This window comes from Lutjanus erythropterus, chromosome 12 (genome assembly GCF_056507025.1).
Source record: "Lutjanus erythropterus isolate fLutEry1 chromosome 12, fLutEry1.hap2, whole genome shotgun sequence".
In the NCBI taxonomy this organism is placed as follows: Eukaryota; Metazoa; Chordata; class Actinopteri; order Lutjaniformes; family Lutjanidae; genus Lutjanus; species Lutjanus erythropterus.
In genome coordinates, this window is record NC_139328.1 from 18,515,670 (window position 1) to 18,535,817 (window position 20,148).

Genomic DNA, 20,148 nt, shown 5'->3' on the forward strand with positions numbered 1-20,148 from the left:
GCTTACATGGTTTTTGCAGTAGCCTAGAAGCAACAAACCAAACACTCTGGCTCTAGATAGGGCCACTGTGTGTGTGTGTATGTGTGTGTGTGTGTGTGTGTGTGTGTGTGTGTGTGTTGGAGGGGGGCATAGTTTCTCCTACATGCTTTGAAAAGGAGGGTGAAGCAAGATGTTTGCAGCTTCACTGCTAGATGCCACTAAATCCTACATACTGGTCCTTTAACTCAGTCAGAGAAATTAGTTTAAAAAGCCGACCAGTTTCAACCTCACAGTCTTCATGAGTGCAGACGTGCTAAAAGACAGATCCATTACACCTGCAGACAATTCACTGGAAACTGACATTATTTCCTCACAGGATGCCATAGCAAATACATATAGGCCACAATCTAATTACTTTCTGCGCCCTAACTCTGAGGTCTCTGTTTTAAAAGGCCTAGTCTCTGTGCCCTGTTCATCTGATGAAGATTTAAACACCTCCACATTAAAGCTCAGAGATTAGACTTAAACCTCAGTCATTTTAAATCCCATGTGCTTGGGAACAGACACGGCACAACAAAAACTGTGTCACTGTGCAAACAGACTGCTCTTTCCAGTGAACTTCTTAAGCCAACCCATAATACCACTTTTATTAATTTTTTGTTTGTCTTTTTTACAGAAGTTAAATACTATTTCTGAAGTGAAAAATCACAGTAATCTAGCAGTCTTGATCTGTGATGGAAACACAAATATTGGTGAATGAATGTGTCCTATATGGACAGAGTTGTATAATTATGGTAAGTGGCGCAGACACCGACCAAACCAGCAAATGCCCCATTTTAAGTGTCACAAATTGTCCCAATAATAAAAGTCTGAACAGGACAGTTGCACTAGTTGTGTTACCTGCTGTCCAAATTGATGGGAAAGTCCACCCTTGGTTACTCACGCACTCCTTTGCATCATCGGCCTGCGATGTTACAGGTGTCTCTGGTGTTCTTTTGTGATGAAATATTGTTTACTTCTTTCGGTGTGTTGACTTTCCCTGTACCTCCCTTATCTATTACTTCAGTTACTCTTTTCCTACATTTCCAAGAATGCCTTGTGGCAACTTCCAGAGAACAGATGCCGTCTTTTCCCAATGAAACAAAGCTGAATAAAGCGTCAAGCTGTGTGCCCTTTACTTAAAATGCAACATGTTTTGTTATTCTGATATAATAAGTCTAATGAGGATAGCAAAAATGCTAGCTAGATGTCTTCCTCTCATATGAACACTTCCTCCAGAAAAATGTTGTTGATGTTTGATTTTGAGGGACTGACACCAGTTTCTGACATTTGCTGCTGATGTTTCAGATAACAGACTAAGAACCTGTTTATACATGGAATTAAAATGCATCTTGGACGATCCAATAACAAGTATTTAATATGTTAGTTTACACCTGTCATTACAACGCGTTTCCAGATGTGTCTCAGATGACCACTTTTGATTTGATCCAACTTTTCTGCTCTAAATGCAAAAAAGACATGGCTACATAATTTCCATTTGCAAATGACCAGATACCTTTTTATTCTTAACTAGCGACACAACAGCCAACATGTTTTTTTTACACAAAATAAATAACATAATATGTAACATTAGCCGAATTTATAAGAAGGCCACATTCAGAATGTGGCGTTGTGGCAAAAACGCCGGTCATCATCTTTGAAAAGGGTAGTGCATTTAGCCGGTGGTGGTGGGAGCTGCTGAAAAAAAAGAAGAATGCAGCATCATACAGCAGAAAAGTTAAAACCGAGTCAGCGTTTGGAGAAACGCAACCCCATGTTGCTGCAGTGGTCAGTCACAAGCTGGAGACCATCGTGTTTATGTTCCCATACACAATGTTGTACAATCATGTGGCTAATTGCTGCAACATCTGACTCTGTCTGAATGTGGCCTTAAAGTGAACCAGTTGAGTAGACAGTCCTTCAGTGTGGCCCAGGACACACTGCGTACATACTGCTGAAAGAATGTCGTCACATGCAGCGCGGACCACCTCTGAATGTGATCTGAGAGGTTGGATCTCAATGTGTCTTCAAAAAGTATTGGGTGTATCCACCCAAAGCACATGTTAATACCAGGTCACGTTCCCTGCAAGCTCAAGACTCCTTCTACAGCGAGTTTAGGACTTATTTCGACCAAACCAGAGCTAGTGACTGTTGGAACAGAGGAAAGACGAACCAAGACTTTTGGTGAGTTTTATTTTGTTTCTGTTGTGGTGAGTTTGGAGAGAGCAATAAAACTGTTTCTCACTGCAGTGATCCTCCATAATGTCATCAGACACTTAGAATAACAATCTGAGCTGATCAGTGGCAAAAACAAGCACAAGCAAACAAGCAAGCATCACCTGCCCTGTGCTCTGGTGAAGTGGCTGCTGCAGCACATGTCACCTGCGCTCCGTTTCTATCACTCTTCCTCTGCTTCCATCACTCTTAGTTTGGTGGTTTATGGTGATTTTCAGATTCAGTTTGTAAAGTTTACAGTAGGGCTCCACAATCAATAGCAATATCCTCGAAACTGCAATGTGGACAAGCGCAAGATCGAACTCGCAGAACCTTGCAGCTATTTGATAAAGAAAAAAATGTGTAGCATTGTAATGAAGTACTGTGGCGCTGCAGAGATGCTCTGCTTTAAAAATCTTGTTCTCCAGATATAAGAAAACATGTTTGTTTGGTATATAACCCAAAAATGTCACACGATCATGAGTTTAACTTTTTTTTTCAGTGAAAATGAAAATTGTAATGCAAAAATCTTTATTCTCTAGCTCAAATTGCAATTTCAGTCGAGACAATCTCAGCATGACTGATATCATGCAGCCCTAGTTTACAGCCTGCCATGTTGCTGCATTGCTCTGTATACAATTACGCAGCTAAAAAAAATGCCAAAGCATGCCAGCTAATATAAAAACAGTTATAATCCCTCTTAATTCCTCACTGAAATGCTCTCCTTGTGCATTTTTCTAAGCTTCTATCTTGTTTATACTGTACCTTTAATGCACACTAAGGAATAGAAAGAAAAAAAAACCCTTGACTGGAAGAATCTCAGTCGACTGAGGCGTCCCCAGCCAGTGATTTGAATCTTCAGCTATCAGGGGACAGCCCTAGGGGTTGGGGTGTAAATTTCCATTAGGCACAGCAGTGTTATCTGTTATTGGGAGTAGAGTTAAGTTGCACAGATACTATGTAAAACAGGGCGCTGAAGTCCTGTGCCAAGGCGCGTTAGAACTCAGACAGCAACGATTTTATTTTTCACAAATACTGCAGAGTTACGTTAGTCCTCTCTACTAGTGAAAAATGGATAATACTCCTGTCAGTCTAGTCACTTCAAACGGAAGTTTATACAGCAGCACTTAATATTGCAAGTTCTTAAAGTTTAGTTTTTAAAGTGACACCCCCCCACCCATGTCTACCAGCCGTGATCAGTCTTAAGACAGTCCTGCTGACAAACTCAGCAGACCCTTTTCTAGGAAGTCACACATGTACCCGCAGTGTTTGAACAGCTTCAGTAAATCCATGTGTTTCCACCACCTTCATTATCATCATAATATAAGTGTCTGAAAAGCAAAGTTACAGAAGAATGTAGACACCTCACTTTCTGCTTTGTACTATCATCAATCACCATGGAGCTTTTTTTTTTCTTTCTCCTCCAACATTGGTTGAAGCCATCAAAAAAAAAAAAAAAAAAAATCACATGCATATTTAATTTCATTCTCCACTGGCTCACACAAAGGAAACTGCCACCCTTCAGGACACCTTTCGGAAAAGTCTCTATTAAATCTGAGTCAGCTGGGAGAAGAAGAAAAAAAAGGGGGGGAAAAGAAACATTTCATGAGTGAAAAACTATCTAAATTATTGCCAGACTTCAAATGAAGTGCTGTTTATCTTCCCGAGCAGCCAATGTGTTGTTTTACTCCTTAGTCACAGCTTGGATGGCAATCAGGATCGGTCAACCAGGACACTATCAGCAGCAGTCACTCTGCAATGACAAACTACGGCTCTACACTCCCAAGCACGGGCATTATTCTCAACACACGGCGGCTCAGCCCCTATCAGAAAACGAGGCAGGTTTTATGGCTGCTGGAAAAGGTGGTAAACATAACAAAGCGCGCAGCTCCCTGGAATTTAATGTGGTCGGTCAAAAGACAGAGTATAGATATCAAAGGGCAAGCCTTCTAGAAAAAAAAGCTGTCCTCATAATGTAGAAAACAGAAGCACTGGCCGTACACAACAAGTGATTTATAGTGTTGTTGTTTTTTTTTTGCTTTCTCTCTGAACCTGGAGCATCCAGTGGGCACCGTGAATGCAACAGGGAGGGAAAAAAAAAACAACAACAAAAGAACGCTTCATCTCTACAGTCTCAGAACAAAAGGGTTCCAACATGGTTCTTCATGAAGAGCTGAGGTTCCACCCAGAACCACATGCTTCTGAAGAACTCTTCTTTGAAGAAAGGGTTCATCAAGGGTTCTTTGTAAGACTAAGGGTTCCATTAAGAAACATTTTAATCCAAAAAACCCTTTTGACAGAAAGACTTCATTAGGGCTTATTGTACCATAATAAAACAAGGGTCTCACCAGAACCCCCTGAGTGGGTTCTAGATAAAACCTTTGGTGTACAGAAAGGTTCTCCGTAGACCCCGCTGGCTGGGTTATAGATGAAACCATTGGAATATAAAGAGGTTCTTGGCAGAACCCCCTGTGGGGGTTCTAGATTAAATCACTGGAATATAGAAGGGTTCTCAGTAGGACCCCTGGTGTGGGTTCTACATAAAACCCTTGAAATATAGAGGGGTTCTCAGTAGAACCCCATGATTGGGTTCTAGATGAAACCTTAGGAATGTAAAAGGGTTCTCAGTAGAACCCCCTGGGTAGGTTTTGATTAAACTCTAGGACTATAAAAGGATTCTTGGTGGAACACCCTGGGTGGGTTCTAGATTAAACCATTGGAATATTAAAGGGTTCTTGGTAGAACCCCATGTATGGGTTATTGTTAGCACCCTTAGAAGGTGGGGAATTTCTTCAGAGAACCCCCAGAGGGGGTTTTGGGTGGAACCATTATGCCATATAAACCTTGCAAAGATAGTTCTGGATGAAACCTTTTGCCAATGGTTTTAATTACAACCCTTTATGTTGGGTTCTAGGTAGACCCACCTGAAAGGGTTCCAAGTGGAACCTTTGGAACCAAAATGTGTTCACCTAAGGAACATAAGAACTAGAACCGTTCATGGTTCTAGTTATCCCTTTTATTTCTCAGAGTTTATGATGCCACTGAGAGCAGATATCCAGGTGCATAAACAGGTTCACAAACACAGCAGATGAAACTGATACACTGTGATCCTGACTATGGAGTCGGCTTTATGTTTTTTCTCATGCGTAAATTAAAAGACTTGTAAAGGACCGTTCTCTGTGATCAAATTGAGGCTGCACAGTCACAAGGCGCTGAAGTCGACTGGTACTCTGGTTACCTCAGTGATCTAATTATCACACGAGCTGTTATCACGTACTCTCCATAACAAATGTCTCGGGCTCATATTTAGCCTCCACCTCTCCATCCGTGTGTGGCTAATCCGTCACCTAGCCAGAGAGAGGCAACACACATCCAATTGATTTCTTCCTGGTTTACATATTTACACACACACTCATGCAATTAGGAGCGCATTTATCGATGGTTTCGGCACCACTGGGAGCCCTGCAGCGCAGCCCACTTCAATAAATCTCCCAGTCCAGAGGTTGCCAACGGGCAAGACTGATGAACCTCACATAAAATGGACTGGGAATACTTTGAGCTTCAGGGTAAGAGACTTTTCAGTCACTAAAATAGACCCCCAGCATTCACACTGCTTGATAAAAACTGTTTATTTATCATAAAATGTTTTAAAGGGATAGTTTGGATTATTTGATGTGGGGTTGTAAGAGGTACTTATCGCTAGTCAGTGTATTGCAGTCGGTATGCCTCCAGTTTGGAGAAGCACTGAACCAGCACTGAAGCTCAGCAATGTACTAATGTGGACAAACCATTGTAGCCACTTAAAAAAAAGCCCCACCTGAAAAATCAGTTTAAGTGTGCACTATATTTAGAATATTTGTACTACTTTACCTTGCCATCAGACAGCCTTTCTTGATGGGAAACTGATGTCAGAAAAGGCCAAATATCAATCTCTCCAAACGAACCAAACTCCATAGGCAAAATCATTAATTTTACCGTGCAGAATAAGACAGTTATTGGTCTACCACTGCCTCAATTTATTAGTTTGTTTGGGTTATTGTGGTGTCTTAAAAGGTCTGTTTAGATTCATCAAAGTCGCAAAATAGCACAAACAAACTAACAAATTGAGGCAGAGGTAGACCTGCAACTCTTGTATTCTGTGAGGTAAAATGACTGATTTTGCCTGTGGAGTTTGATTAGTTTGGAGGGAGCAATATCTGGCTTATATAACAATGTTTTCCTGTCAGAAAAGGCTGTCTGACAGCATGGTGAAGTGATGAAAATATTCTAAGCATAGCATACACTTACACTGGTATTGATTTTTGTTTTTTTTTTGTTGTTGTTTTTTTTTGGGGGGGGGGGCTTATTTTGAGTGGCATCTTCTCCAGGTAATACACTGACTGTACAACACTACATCAGATAATCAAAATCATCGTCTCTCAGTATGATAGTTCTCTGTAAAAAGATCCCTGATGTGAAAAGGACCCATTCAAATAAAGTGGAGACACATAAATAAAATAAAAATGTACTTCATTTAGCAGCTAAGTTGGTTTTATTAAATCAAAGTTCTGATCAAACTGAAATTTTGTCACAGCACAGGCAGGAATAGTTTCCAAAGTGCATCTGAATCCTGATCTATGTGTCTGACTCGCAGTCCTCCACTGCGAGCAGCCTAACTTCATCATCTGGGTATCATATTATATGTGTACCATGCTGCCCCCAACAGGCTCTCAGAAAACTACATCAGCTGTCTGTTGAATCCCACAGCATCCATCCAGTTATAAACTGAAGCCACACAGACATCGCACCACAACTGCACCTCACACATCGCTTCCTTGAATCCGATACGGGGCCAGAATGTGCCATATTTTATCAAGTTTTTTATGTGCATCTCTAATTGTATCGATCACCCTCTCAGACTGGACATTCATCTGTGCATTGATTGGCATGAATATAGGCTAATGTGCCTTTTTCCAGATAGATAATTCCATCATGGAGACAGCAGAAATGACCTCTTTAGGGGCTAAATTAGACTGAATGTTAAGTTCCCCTAAGGCAATCTACGGCCATTACACTGACGGTGAAAGTCTGCACTGTTATTACAGTAATTCTAATAAGTCACATCACTATCTGGTGCTAATCCCTCAACTTTTTCTCTTCACAAAGCTTTGAATAGACTTACCGCTGCAAATGCAGTTGACTATATGTATGAATATCATTAATTTGAGCAGGAGAAGTGCTGTGTTTGGAGAAAGTTTGCAGCAATAAATCAATCAAATTTGAAGCAAAACTCCACAGAAAAAAAAGCACAAACACTTTTCAGAGACATCGAGAAGCCTGCATTTTCAGTCCGGACTGGATGATACGGACAAAATCATATATACAGATACATTTGACCAAACCTTGATAACAATATTCCAACAATATTGCAGGGATGACTAGTGATGCTTTCACAAAATATTAACACAGTGAGTTTTTTGTTAATAATCATGATGTGGATATAAAGACTAAGTGGGTAAAGGCAAATAAACAGAACAGCCAGAACAGTCTGGTAAGTAAAGAAAATCACATCACTTTACTCTAATGCAGCCTTTAAAACTAGGAAAAAACAATACTTTGCCAAACATCCAAAATTTGAGGTAATATCTAGTCACGATATTGATATCATATCAATACATTGGCCAGCCCTGTTCTCATCTGCAAACAGAGCATATGAAAGGGAAACTGTTCTATCAAAATAAGATGATGAATTTTTACTACTTAATTTAATTGTAATAGATTTTTGAACATGGGCTGGACACAGATAGTTGCACAAAAAGTGTATTTTATTAACTATCCTTTTTTGTATGGGACACGTAGAGTGAAAAATAGAGGAAAACAAAGAAATTATTCCGAAAATGTAAAATATAAACTACATTAGAAGAGTATGACATCTTGCACAGAAGTTGAATCGTTTTTGGGAAAAAAAAAAAAAAAAAAAAAAAACACCTGCAGAGAACAACTCTGACCACCAAATGTAACTCGCAGTGAGAATTTCAATCAGGGAACAACACGTTAAACTGACTCTAACCTGTCTGGATGGTCAGCGGGACGTTATAAATTAAGTTCACAGGGAGTTCACGGTGAAATAACGACAGTAGGTCTCGTTTGGCTTATCGCCTCGCCGTATAACGACGCGCATGCATGCAGTGTCACTTCGCCGCGTGAATCCCTTGAGGTTAATCACATTAGACAGCAACTTATCAAGATAAAGTTAGAAACAAACAATGAACTCCATAAACTTGCGCTCATGAACGGTGAACGGCGGCACTGGGAGCGGTGGAGTTGCTCCGGTGGCCGCAGCACACCTGCTCGTTGCGCACAGCGGCACAAAGAGGTGAGAAACTGATGAATGGCTGTTGTAGCTGCAAACTCTGACACCGTGGTTATCCTAAATTAAATCTGGTGTTTTAATGCAACCATAATATAAGTTGCATTACTTTACTGCACAAATTTACACCATAAACGTGAGTTAAAGCCTTAAAATTGCGACCAAACTATAAGACAAACTAAGTGCCTTTCTCCCCCACTTGGTCTCTCGGCATCAAACAGGACTGCGCATACGTTGTGAAGGTGCAAACATCTCCAGGTAATCCTCCTTACCTTTAAAAACTTCCCCTCTGGCGGACAGCAGCAGGGTCATCGCAGCAAAGAAACAATTGATAACTTTATCCATGTCGACAGCGCCGTCGTTAGCGTTAACCCCGAGCCGCGGGGTTAACTCGCAACTCTTCTTTTCTTTTCTGCAACTAGACTTTTCAGGAGTGTTAAATCTAAAGTGTCTTCGCCCTGTCCTCCGTCCCTCGGCGTGCTGTCGGGGCTGTGAGGGGACGCTGTCGCCGACACGGCTGCTCCTCGCCGGCTTGCTCCACACTTGCAGGAGGAATGTGTGAGTGAGTCCTGATTCCTGAATTACGCGTGGATTGAGTGGTCCGGCAGCTCCAGGAGAGCAGCGGCGGCTGCGTGCGCGCTGTGTGACCGGTAGAGGGCGCGTCTGAACCCCGGCTGCGCTGGGAGTGAGTGAGAGGACATGCGGGAGGTGTCCCTTCCTCCTCCTCCTCCTCCTGCCTCCCCGAACGTGACTCCATTGACGTTAATTTGGACCAGGTATGGAGACTGAAGTTGGTGGAGGTAAAGTTGTAGGGGAGACCAGGAGCAGTTGTAACATTTTTTTTTATTTACATTTTCCTCACAGACTACTTGAAACACACAAGTCATCTTTTTGGTAACAGAAAAAGTATGTCAACATAAAAAGTATGTCAACATAAAAAGTATGTCAACACTGACAAACAAGGTGATTACATTTGACCTTGTAGCTACCAGTCTCGCAGCCATGTTAAAATCTATTACCACAGGCTGTTACATTTATTTTTTTTAACCAATAGGCCTAAAATTGACCTGGGCCATGTGAGAAGGTGTGGACTGTTGAACTTGTCAGCCACCATTAATTTAAGATAGTGATTAAAAATTAATTGTCAGTGATATTTTGATAGATTTTATGACCATCGTCTAGAGATTAAAGTGATCCCCAACATGAACAAAAACTGTTAATTTAGATGTGCAAGGCATCTTTTTCTATTGTGAATTGTGAGACTGTCTTCAGTTTAAAATCATTGTCATGGAATTAGGAAATGTTGTAAAGTATCAAGGTGATAAAAAAAATGTTAATTATGTTTTTGAGCTGTCATCATATTTCTGATAAGACAAGACTCCCCTGGCCTTCCTTATTTATTTATTGGGTAGTTTGACAACAGATACATTTTAAAAATGCATTACCAGTGTGAATGAATTACTTTCAGAAAACTACACATTTAAAAATAAAAACAAAATATACTATAACACCATTAATCACAATCTACTGATGAACATCGTGTGAAATGACCACATGTTCTAGTAAATTCACCACGTGTTGAGATTGTTCTTCAGCTGCTGTTTAAGACAACTAAACTTTTTAAAACCTCAACTTTTAATAAGACTACACCCACTAATGAAGATCATGTGATATGATGAAAATCCACAATAGCCACTAAATGGACCTTGTGTTGAGACTTTTTTTCTGAACCACACTGTAATGAATAATTTCATATTTCATTGATTACCACTGGTAAATATTTTTTTTTTATCAAATCTGTCCTCCACTGGAAGGTGATTTTGTTAATCAGGACACTAAATATGCTTTATAAGCCTTTTTCATGCTCAACTTGACGCCTTCATTAACTTAATATTTTGTTAAAATCTTTGCCAGCTGGACTGTTAATCATCGTTCACCTTGTGTGTCCTTTCTGATCAAATTCAGGCATTGATCCTATTAAAGAGAAACGCAGGCTGACATTCGGGAGGACCTCATCAGTTGACCTGGCCAAACGGACCGCATCATCGCACACTTTTCTTTTCAAGCTTCGATGAATCAATAATGATGGCTTACTTTAATATATGCAAATATTTGTTCAAAATTAGTCTTATCTGAGACGCCGAGTGCAAACAACGGCAGGGTATTCTCACAGCAATATCAAACAGAGCGATGGAGAAGCAACTAATGACAAAGTCAACCAATGTCATTCCCTTATTGTTTTTGCATGCATAAACACACATGGCGATTTCTCTTGAACCAGCAGTTTTCATGGCTAATTAAAATGCAGCCAGATTGATACAGGTCTACATTTAGTCTCGAAATGACCTCATGCTGTCAAGGATATACGGCTCCAGTTGTTGTTTTTCTGCACAAGTACACCAGACAATGGCTGAGGCTTTTCATAGCGCCACATGTCTTTTTGTGGTCTTTAGGTATTGTCTCGGCTGCGACAGTGATGTTGCCAGGAATGCATGAATACCAGTCTGAGCAGAACTGTCATGGGAATTGACAAGAATGTAAACTCCTCCGATTGGCTGGAGGAATGAATGGATAGCATCATTGTTTGCACCCACGAGCGCGGAGAGAGAGTGTTTGTGAGTGTGTGTGATTGAGGGCTGTGTTTCAGTGGCTCTGCATAAACACAGTCCTAAGTTATCTTCAACAAATATATCACAATAACATCCCACTTTTTTGTCTGATGCACTCCTACAGTCCTGTCAGATGAACTAAAGTAACCCTTCATCAACACCACCAATGATGTTCCAACTGTGTTCATTTGTTTTGATTGTAAACTGGATTTCATATAGACGAGGACATTGTTAACAGCAAATTGTCCATACAATTTAACTGCCAGTGTTTATGTCAAGTTTGCTTTCAAACTGCAGCCACTTAGTAATCCACTACTTTTAAGTCATTCATCCATTAGCTACTTTTATCTTATATCAACCATTTATCCATTAGGTTACTTGTAGCTAACTGATTCAACTGTTGATAAATTATTTTTAGTTTAACCCTCTCAACCATTTATCCATTTACCCTGTGGTACCCAGACTGGGGGCCAAAACATTTGGGATAATGTAAATACACAACTCGACAAATATATAACATAGTTCTTGCAGTTCTAGACATTTTAATGCGGAAATACATATTATAGCTTTCATTAAAAATTTAGTTAATAGTTATTTTATTTTTATTTTTAGAGTTATTTACTCTTAACAAACATGCTTTACAAACAATTTATTAAGCAATTGTGAAGTTTTATAAACATCAGTTGCAACTTTATAATAGCTATGCAAATTACTAATGTTTAGATGCACTACACAGTAATCATTTACAAAGTATTCTGAATAAATCAGTTGTAACTTTACACTAAGCATCCAGATCATGTTTGTAGACAACATGTTCTCACTCCCAACCACTGACATATGAAGATGGATGCCATGACAGTTCCTTTCCATGTATTGCCTTTAGTTTTGCCCATTATCAGCCATTTATCCAGTAAACTAGCTAACTATTTCAAATGTTGATCCATTACTTTTAGCTATCGAACAATTTCATTTATCAATTTGCTATAACCATTTCAACCTTTTATTTATGACTATAACTGTTTAGACCATCTATTATTTTTGTGTCTATTTCAACAATTAATCCCTTACTTTTAGCGAACTATTTCGACTCTGTTGCTAGCTACTTTGCATGCACTCTTAATTACATCATAGAGTTCAGTTGTTACAGCTGACTCAATATGTTGATATATTTAATCAAATCATAATTACAATTAATTAATTGAGCCGCAGAGATATACCCCTGCTTGGCAATCAGTGTGGCGTACTTCTCTATCTGTGTTGATGGCAAAAACAAGCACCTATTAAAAACACTGTATGTTGGCCACTTTTTTTTTTTTACCCAGTAACCTTTACGAGGTTTCTTTCATCATGCTCTCAAAGCAAGACACAGAAAAGCTGTGACATCACACTGATTGGACAGAAGGAAGTGGCTCCAAAATTGATGCCAGACGCGGATCAAAAGATTCCATATTTAGGCCTCAAAGGTTGTGACATGGCCTATGGTTTCAATGACTCACTCTTGCTGATTCCTGAACTACAGCATCCTGAGCTATTGAACAGGCGTTATTGACATTTCATCATGGAGAGCCGCCACCAGCCAAGGAAGAACCTGTGGGCCTTCAGCAAATCTATTCTCCTTCATATTTTGTCTCTGCAGGAACAGAAATCAGCTAAACATAAGAACAATGAGCTAAATAACAATAATTGACATAAGTGGTGGTATAAAGCTGTTTGTCAATAAATGCCAATCACCTCACCCTATGTGAGGAGTCTCAGTGTGACTGAATAAATCACAGAGCTTAAACTGCACTCCAAAGAAAGTCTTATTAAGCGTCTCCTCATGCGGCTGCCAGACAACAGTGATTTTGTCATTTAATTCCATTGTGATTATCCCGTGCCTTGATTGTCAAAAGCTCAATACGAGATTGATTAGCTGTCCTTCATTATGGGAAGTCACTGGCTGCTAGTGATGCTAAACTGTTTTCTAAGCTTTTGGCTTATGAATGCAAAATACCTTCGAATGAAGAGCCAATCTGTGCTCACCCGGTTGTTCTTGCACTGTGTCTCATTATAAAGCAAAGTTATCGGAGCACGCAGCAATTAGGATCAGCAAATCCTACAAAGCCTGCTAACTGGGTGATCCCGTGTGTACAGCTGACCACTGGTGAGTAAGTACTGTTCACAGGTTGATTGCCAGACTGCAAAGGATCATTTTAATTAATTGTCATGGTGGTTCAAGTGCATTTTTACTTTGTAAACAGGAGACTGTTTGCAGGCATTACTTAGGGTTAACTTTAAAAAAAAAAAAGAGTTTTAGTCTGCAAGTTAGTGATGGAAAATAGCGTAACATTTCATAATAACCACCATTAATAAATAGTAAATTAATCATTAAATGGATAATATGTATAATCTGCCACAAGGGGTCTGTCTCATGTTAAAATAATAACAAAAGACATACTTTAATCGCGTCATGAAGTCGTGCTGGATCATGGCAGTTGTTTTCTTTACATTTAAAAAAAACACTATAGCTCATAAAAATTGATCTGACATGACTCAGTCAGACATTCTGTTCGTAGACGAGGTATTAAAGTTTTGTTCGAGTTACATTTAGTCAAATGCACCAGCTTTCTTCTTCACTTTCTGATGTACATTATTTTATCCATTCCACTGTTCAGCCCTACTGGGCTGTGACTGGCTACTAATACTGTGCTGTGATTGGCTAGTGCTCGTTCCTTGGAGAGGCACATTTGTGACATTGTGACAGGGTCTAGTTCACTTGTTTTCAGACTTTTTGTAAGGCATGCCAAGGGGCAAGCCAGAATCTCAAGGCACACCTGTATTCTTAAACTCGCCCCGACCAGACCGACAATTGCAATGAATACTAGCCAATCACCGGCAGAGTTCCCACAGTGCAGGTTGGGAATCATGCAACTGCTCAAATGGATTTGATGGAAGGTTTTTGAAGTTATTTCTTTGGGGTATAGAATTAGCCTCTGTATTGGGATATGAGTGCAAAAAGTACTGACATAGTAAATAAAAGCACATTTAAACACAAACCTACCCAAACTGAAACTGAACACTGGAAATGGTAAGTCGACTAAGTAAAAAAAAAAAAAAAAGGTTTACAGTGACATTTAGCTTTATACAGGACATGGTGCCCAGTCTCCTGGGTGAGAGTCCTGTGTTTGATCCATTCATCCACCATAACCTCTTGGCTGCCAGTGCACCTGCAGTCCCAATGCAACAAACTTTTATTAAAGATGTACATTTGTATTTAGGTGAACTATCCTTTTATGTGCCCCTAGCTGAACTTACACAATATTAGTACCATCACTGTAGCACGGTTCTGATCCGAGGAGTAAGACTTGTTGCAACCATGCCCCATTGCAACTGTCCCCAGTCTACCCTAATCATGAACAAATACTTAATATAGTATATACATGTTGTAATGTGTGCAGGAATAAATTGTTAGTTTACTAATTTAATCAGAATATACCTCTAGTCGTCTCTGTTATACAGTATATCATTTATAGGCTAATTATTTCCTATTACACACAGTAATTCGAAAACAAGAATTAGCAAACAAAATTATAACTTTATCAATTATTAACAGTGAAATAGCTATTAACTGAAATGTATTTAACTATGAATTTACCATTTATCAGTGATGGTTTACTGTATATGACACAAGCAGTCATTGCATATTGTTTTATCACCAGAATAGTAACATGAGCGCAGACCACTGATGCACTGAATTCAGGTCATCTGTCTCACATTGATGCAATATCTTTATAGGTGCTTTATTTGACAACATGTCCCATGATCACTATCTGGGACAAAGACTTATTCAGGAGGGGCTCATCTATCATGAATGTGTGGCTTGTGTGTGTGTGTGTGAGAGTCTTGCACTGAGGGAGAGTGTATAGCTCAACATTCAGTTTAACTGATGCAGTAACAGCTACGTACCAACAGAGGTCACTTTTCTGCCTGTTCTGCACCTTCAGTCCTCACTGCGACTGGTTAAAAATGTCTGCGACCTTCTGAAATGTGGTGACATCTAAACCTCGTTAATATCTGAGCAGCCAACTCGACACAAACTCTGTTTAATTTACACCGGCAGCTCTTACAGTGAAAAACAGAAGAATTAATCCTCCAACGTAGAGAAAATATCAGAGAAAAGTGAGGTTTAATCTATTTATGCCATTTATGCTTGGGATTCACATATGTATATGTATATATATAGTAGTTTAGAACCAATTCAACAAAAACAGATACAGTTGTTCACATAAAACTCACACTTCTAACACAAACCTTAAACATTTTCACCATTTTGTAAATTCTTATGTTTTTTGTTTTTCTTTGTAGGGGTGGGGGGTAAGTAATTGAACAATATGATTGATTATTTTGGTAGAAGTCCACTAAAAGTTGTAGAAAAATTATACTGAGTTAGTGTATTTAAAAAGGAAAGGGCAAAGGTCAAGTTTATTGTAACACATACAATTATACAGTCAGATTCAGTCGAATTGAACCCATCTGAGTATTAAGAACGGTGGGCAGCCACTTTGCAGCATCCAGGGACGAACTTCTGGGCTGCTTTCACACAGATAAACTTTGACTATGGCTGAGATATAACTGATAATCAGACTTAAGATAGATGTCTAAACTCATCTGTTGCACAGAGCGGTTCAGTTCTTGACTATCTTACACAGGACTAAGGAACAATTGATTCTAGGTGAATTAAGACCTTCTTCAAAATAAAAAATGGTGCCCTAGTGATCGCATCCAACTATCCAAATATAGTATAAGAATATAAAAAGTTTGGTATGAGGTCATGTTTTTGATGGTGGAGGAAACATGTGGAGAACATGCAAACTCTGTACAGAAAGGCTGAGATTTGAACCCACGACCTTCTTGCTGTGAGGCAAAAGTGCCACATGTCTGTTCATGGACTGGCTGAATATGCAGTAAAGGATAGCAGTTCTCATTTACCAATTATGTTATGTGATGCTTGACCATCCACAAAGATCTATTGGCTCTTTTTTTTTTTTTTTAACTTTGACGACTTTAGTTTTAAGCTGCTTAGGGTCATGGGGGAAATCATAGCAGCTGTTCAAGCTTTAATATGTAACATTTCTGCATTAAAATGTTTAAATAACTAAATCTGATTAATAATAAAATATGATTTGTGCCTGAGTCATGTCAGATAGAATTTTATTGGTTATGGTGGTTGTTCAGTAGTGAGGATAACTCCCATGATCACGTGCTACTTCATGTCATCAAGCAATTTTTTATTGTTTTAATGTGAGCTAGGCTCCTAGTGGCAGAACGTTGTACTACTGCTACTACTATTTTAATTAATTATTGCTTCATGTATGGTATTTGGCATTTTACAGTAAGTGTAGGTCTGAATTGGCAATAACTTCATGCAGCAGGATGTAACAAAATAATCCACTTTCAATTCTGAGAAATTCTACAGATTTGAATTGAATAATTTGTTCTACATTTACACTGTTTTGAGAAGAAGTTTTCAATCACATCATTTTTTGTAAAGCTTTTTCTCAATTTCTTCAAATCATTATTGTCTCAACAGTCGACAGCCTCAGAGGAGCTGCCACCCAGCGGCCTGCTCTGATCTGACGGAGTGGAACAACATTTAATCAGAGTCTAAGTCCCCGTTGTGTTTTGTTTTATTATTTCTTTTACAGATCTTAAGCCCCCCTCCGCTGTTCTTTCCACTGACTTTACACACCTCGTCCCTATCACATGAATGTGACACAGAGGCTGGTGAACTTACTTCGCTGCCACAGGCCAAACAAGATGAAGCGTCCAATAATCTGCCCCCAAATATGGACCTGTGAATTGTTTGCGTGAGCGGAGCGACTTGTCCTGACCCCTCTGCTGTGGGTTAACAAATGTTTAGACATGACACAGCAGTTACTTGTTGTTTATTTTTAACCCAAAATTACATTACATAAGACACTGGAGGTATAAATACTAATACTGAGTAATAGTCATTAATCTTGAGTGATAGTATCAACAGCACTCACAGCATGACTACCACATGGCAGGAGTCAGATTCACTGTAAAAAAAAAAAAAAAAGAAGAAGAAGAAGAAGAAGAAGTAAGAAAACTCAAGGCAACTGTCTTTTTCTAATTGTAATCAGCTTTGAACTCAAACCATTAAACTCTTTAAAATTAAAATATATCATTTACTTTTCTTTTGAGAAAATCTGAGACAAAACAATGTGTTTAAAAATTGTTAAGTAAACTCATTAAAGTCAAAGTGAATAACAGTTGAAAATTTGCATTGCTCTACATGTTGAAGTGGTGTGCAAGATGAACCGTACTTAATGTCTTATGGGTTTGGAAGGTGCAGTCTTTTTTGTAGTCTTTCAAAAACATAAAACACGAGAGCAAACATATGAGGACTTGATTATACTTCGTCTTTATCTGCTCTGCTGGAAACTGCAGACGTTTGGCTGCATATCTACCTGGAGCCAAACTTGTGTTAGATACCACTGCGTTTACAAAATCATGGCTTATTCCCAGAATTGTGATTTGTTATGTAGGGAGTTTGAAGAGGAGGATGTGGGCTGGTCCAGAATCAAAATGGACTGCCGACGACACAACTTTCTGGCTCACTCTCTTAGGTCTGAGCTGGAATCTGCTGCCCACCCAAACCTTTAATCACAACTCTGATCAGCACACAAGATTAATCGTACCAATGAAGACATATGAGATGCGTTCTGGTGTTAATGTGACAGCTCACAAATACACCTGTTTAACTAGGTAATATAAATGAGGAAGAACGCATTAATTTAAATCTCATGGCTTTGTTTTATCAATTCTGATGATTTATTAAGACTTAATCCTAAATATTTTATTGAAACTTGAAACTCAGGACCTGCATTTGGGAATCTCTTGCTCAGCTCTTATCCCAGTTCTCTTCCTGAGCCAATCACAGTCTGGCCAGTCTGTCTGTGTGGATGTCTCAAGGTCCGCTGGACTAATAGAGTCCCTGGGCTTCCTTTTCTGATGTTAATCAATCTACTTGTGTCACTATTGCACTTTTCACTGTCTGACAATGTTTTGCTGGGATTTTTGCTAGTTTTAGCCTCAGTCTTTTAGCATTAATGTTATATTATGTTCACAGCATTTAAATACCTTTACATATTTCAGATCCTATTACAGGATTCTTGTTTTTAAATTAGCTAACATTAGCTTGCTACACTTAGCTACAAATGAGAGGCTGCTTTTGTCTGCGTCTCTGTCTAATCAAAGAATCAAAGTGCTGCAACTGTTCTTCCAATTTCAATGTTAAATCTGCCACCATTATCAGTGTAAACTGCATATAAGTGGTTTGAGAATGGAAAGCTTGACAGACATAGCAACAATAACTAACAAGGGTCGAGTTTAGTGAATGATCAGCTGCAACCATTTCATTTTCAAGCACCCAGTGACAAATCAGGCTCACAGCTCACTGTGAACAATTTTTGAAATACAGAATTTTTGAGGTTTCTAAAAGTTAAAGATTCAAGTTTATATAAAGATGAAAACTAAATTATCTCAGCAAAAGATTATAAGTCATCAAAACTATGCAAAGAATTTTTAGTTCGTTTCAAAACTTGAGAGTTTAAGTTTCATATAAAACTGAAAATTTTTGTGAAGACAGTTGTTGGACAAGCCTTGGAATTATGAGGTTTATTAACTTTTTTTTTTACAGTGTTTGTGGCGCTATCCCATAATGACACACTCTTAGATGCACACTCACAGATAAACACAGACATACACACACACACACACTCACACACACACAGTGGCACAGTGGTAGTCCCTCACGTGGGCTTGAGGTAGTTATAGAGGGCACTGAGTCCTCCTTGCAGCACCTCCTTGATAGGCTTGAGGAGGGGGTTATGAATAATATGAAGTCCTTTATCCAGCGGGTGGCAGGCCAGCCTCCCGAGCCTGCTCAGCAGGTACATTTCCATCGGCACGTTCTGCAGCTCATTGAAATCAACATTGAGCAGTTCTAAAGACTCCAGGAAGCACAGCGTCTTAGGCAGCGTGTGGATGCTGTTCCCCTCCACGATGAGGATCTTCAGGTTCACCAAGTCTTGGATCTGGTCTGCGATGGTCTCCAGACGGTTGCAGGCCAGGTGGAGAAAGACGAGGCCCTTCATGCTGTAGACGCAGGTGGGGATGTGAACGATGCGGTTGTGGCTGAGGTTGAGTTTGGTCAGATTGTGCATGGACGCCAGGCTGGCAGGGAGGCCTGTGATCTGATTGTTGGCCAGGCTGAGCACCTCCAGGCGAGCACAGGAGCCCAGCTCCTCGGGGACCTCGCTCAGGCGGTTACGACAGGCGAAAAGCACGCGCAGCTTCTTCAGGAGGCCGATCTCAGGTGGGAGGCTGGACAGGTTGTTTCCCCACAGGTTGAGGACCACCAGATTGTCCAGAGTGCCCAGGGCAGGGGGCAGCGAGCACAGGGAGTTCATGGACAAGTTTAGCTTCTGCAGTTCTCTGAGCTCCCACAGTTCAGTGGGGGTCCTGTGTAGCCCCCGCATGGCCAGGCTGAGGGTGCTGTAGCCAAAGTGCACCATGGTCTGTCTGCGGATCCTCTCTGCCGCGGAGGACGTGCTGGGCTGGTCGTCTCTCCCATTGCTCTTCCTCCTTTGGCTCACACTCACCTCGCTCAGCTCTTTGTTGGATAAACTGCGAGACTGCTTCCCACCCATCGTCCTCCTGATGATTCTGTCGCCTATAACAAGATGTCAGCATGTGATCAGCTATAACACTGCGCAGATTGATACAGATAATGGCTGCTGATTGGTCTCTGAGGTTCTTGAATGAGCCACGTAGAACATGATCAGTTCCACAGGTTGTTGTCCTGATGTTTGGCAGCAGTCCTGCCCTGGCTGAGTTTTTCTCACCGAGTTGAGTTGCAAGCGGCTGTAACCGAGCACTCTGAGGGCTCGTGGT

At 40.0% G+C, this 20,148-nt stretch overlaps 2 protein-coding genes across 10 annotated transcripts in view; both read right to left on the reverse strand.

Moving 5' to 3' along the window:
- LOC146317867 (receptor-type tyrosine-protein phosphatase mu) overlaps positions 1–9,207 on the reverse strand; it is a 237,728-nt gene extending 228,521 nt beyond the window's left edge. For 6 of the 9 annotated variants that reach the window (XM_084733222.1, XM_084733223.1, XM_084733219.1 and 3 more), the window contains exon 1: positions 8,854–9,205. In XM_084733222.1, the coding sequence (XP_084589348.1) occupies positions 8,854–8,926 (73 nt within the window). In that variant the 5' untranslated portion in view covers positions 8,927–9,205. Of the gene's footprint in view, positions 1–8,853 lie in introns of all 9 variants that reach the window. The other 3 variants (XM_084733221.1, XM_084733218.1, XM_084733216.1) reach the window with 2 other exon arrangements.
- A 9,651-nt stretch (positions 9,208–18,858) lies between these two features.
- LOC146317868 (uncharacterized) lies at positions 18,859–20,148 on the reverse strand. Its single transcript, XM_084732593.1, has one exon. The coding sequence runs from the start codon at positions 19,902–19,904 to the stop codon at positions 19,005–19,007; it is 900 nt and encodes a 299-aa protein (XP_084588719.1). The 5' UTR covers positions 19,905–20,148; the 3' UTR covers positions 18,859–19,004.

What these genes read in the sequence shown, in the direction of transcription:
- LOC146317868 (XM_084732593.1), bottom strand. Translation starts at nt 19,904, where the DNA reads ATGGGTGGGAAGCAGTCTCGCAGTTTATCCAACAAAGAGCTGAGCGAG.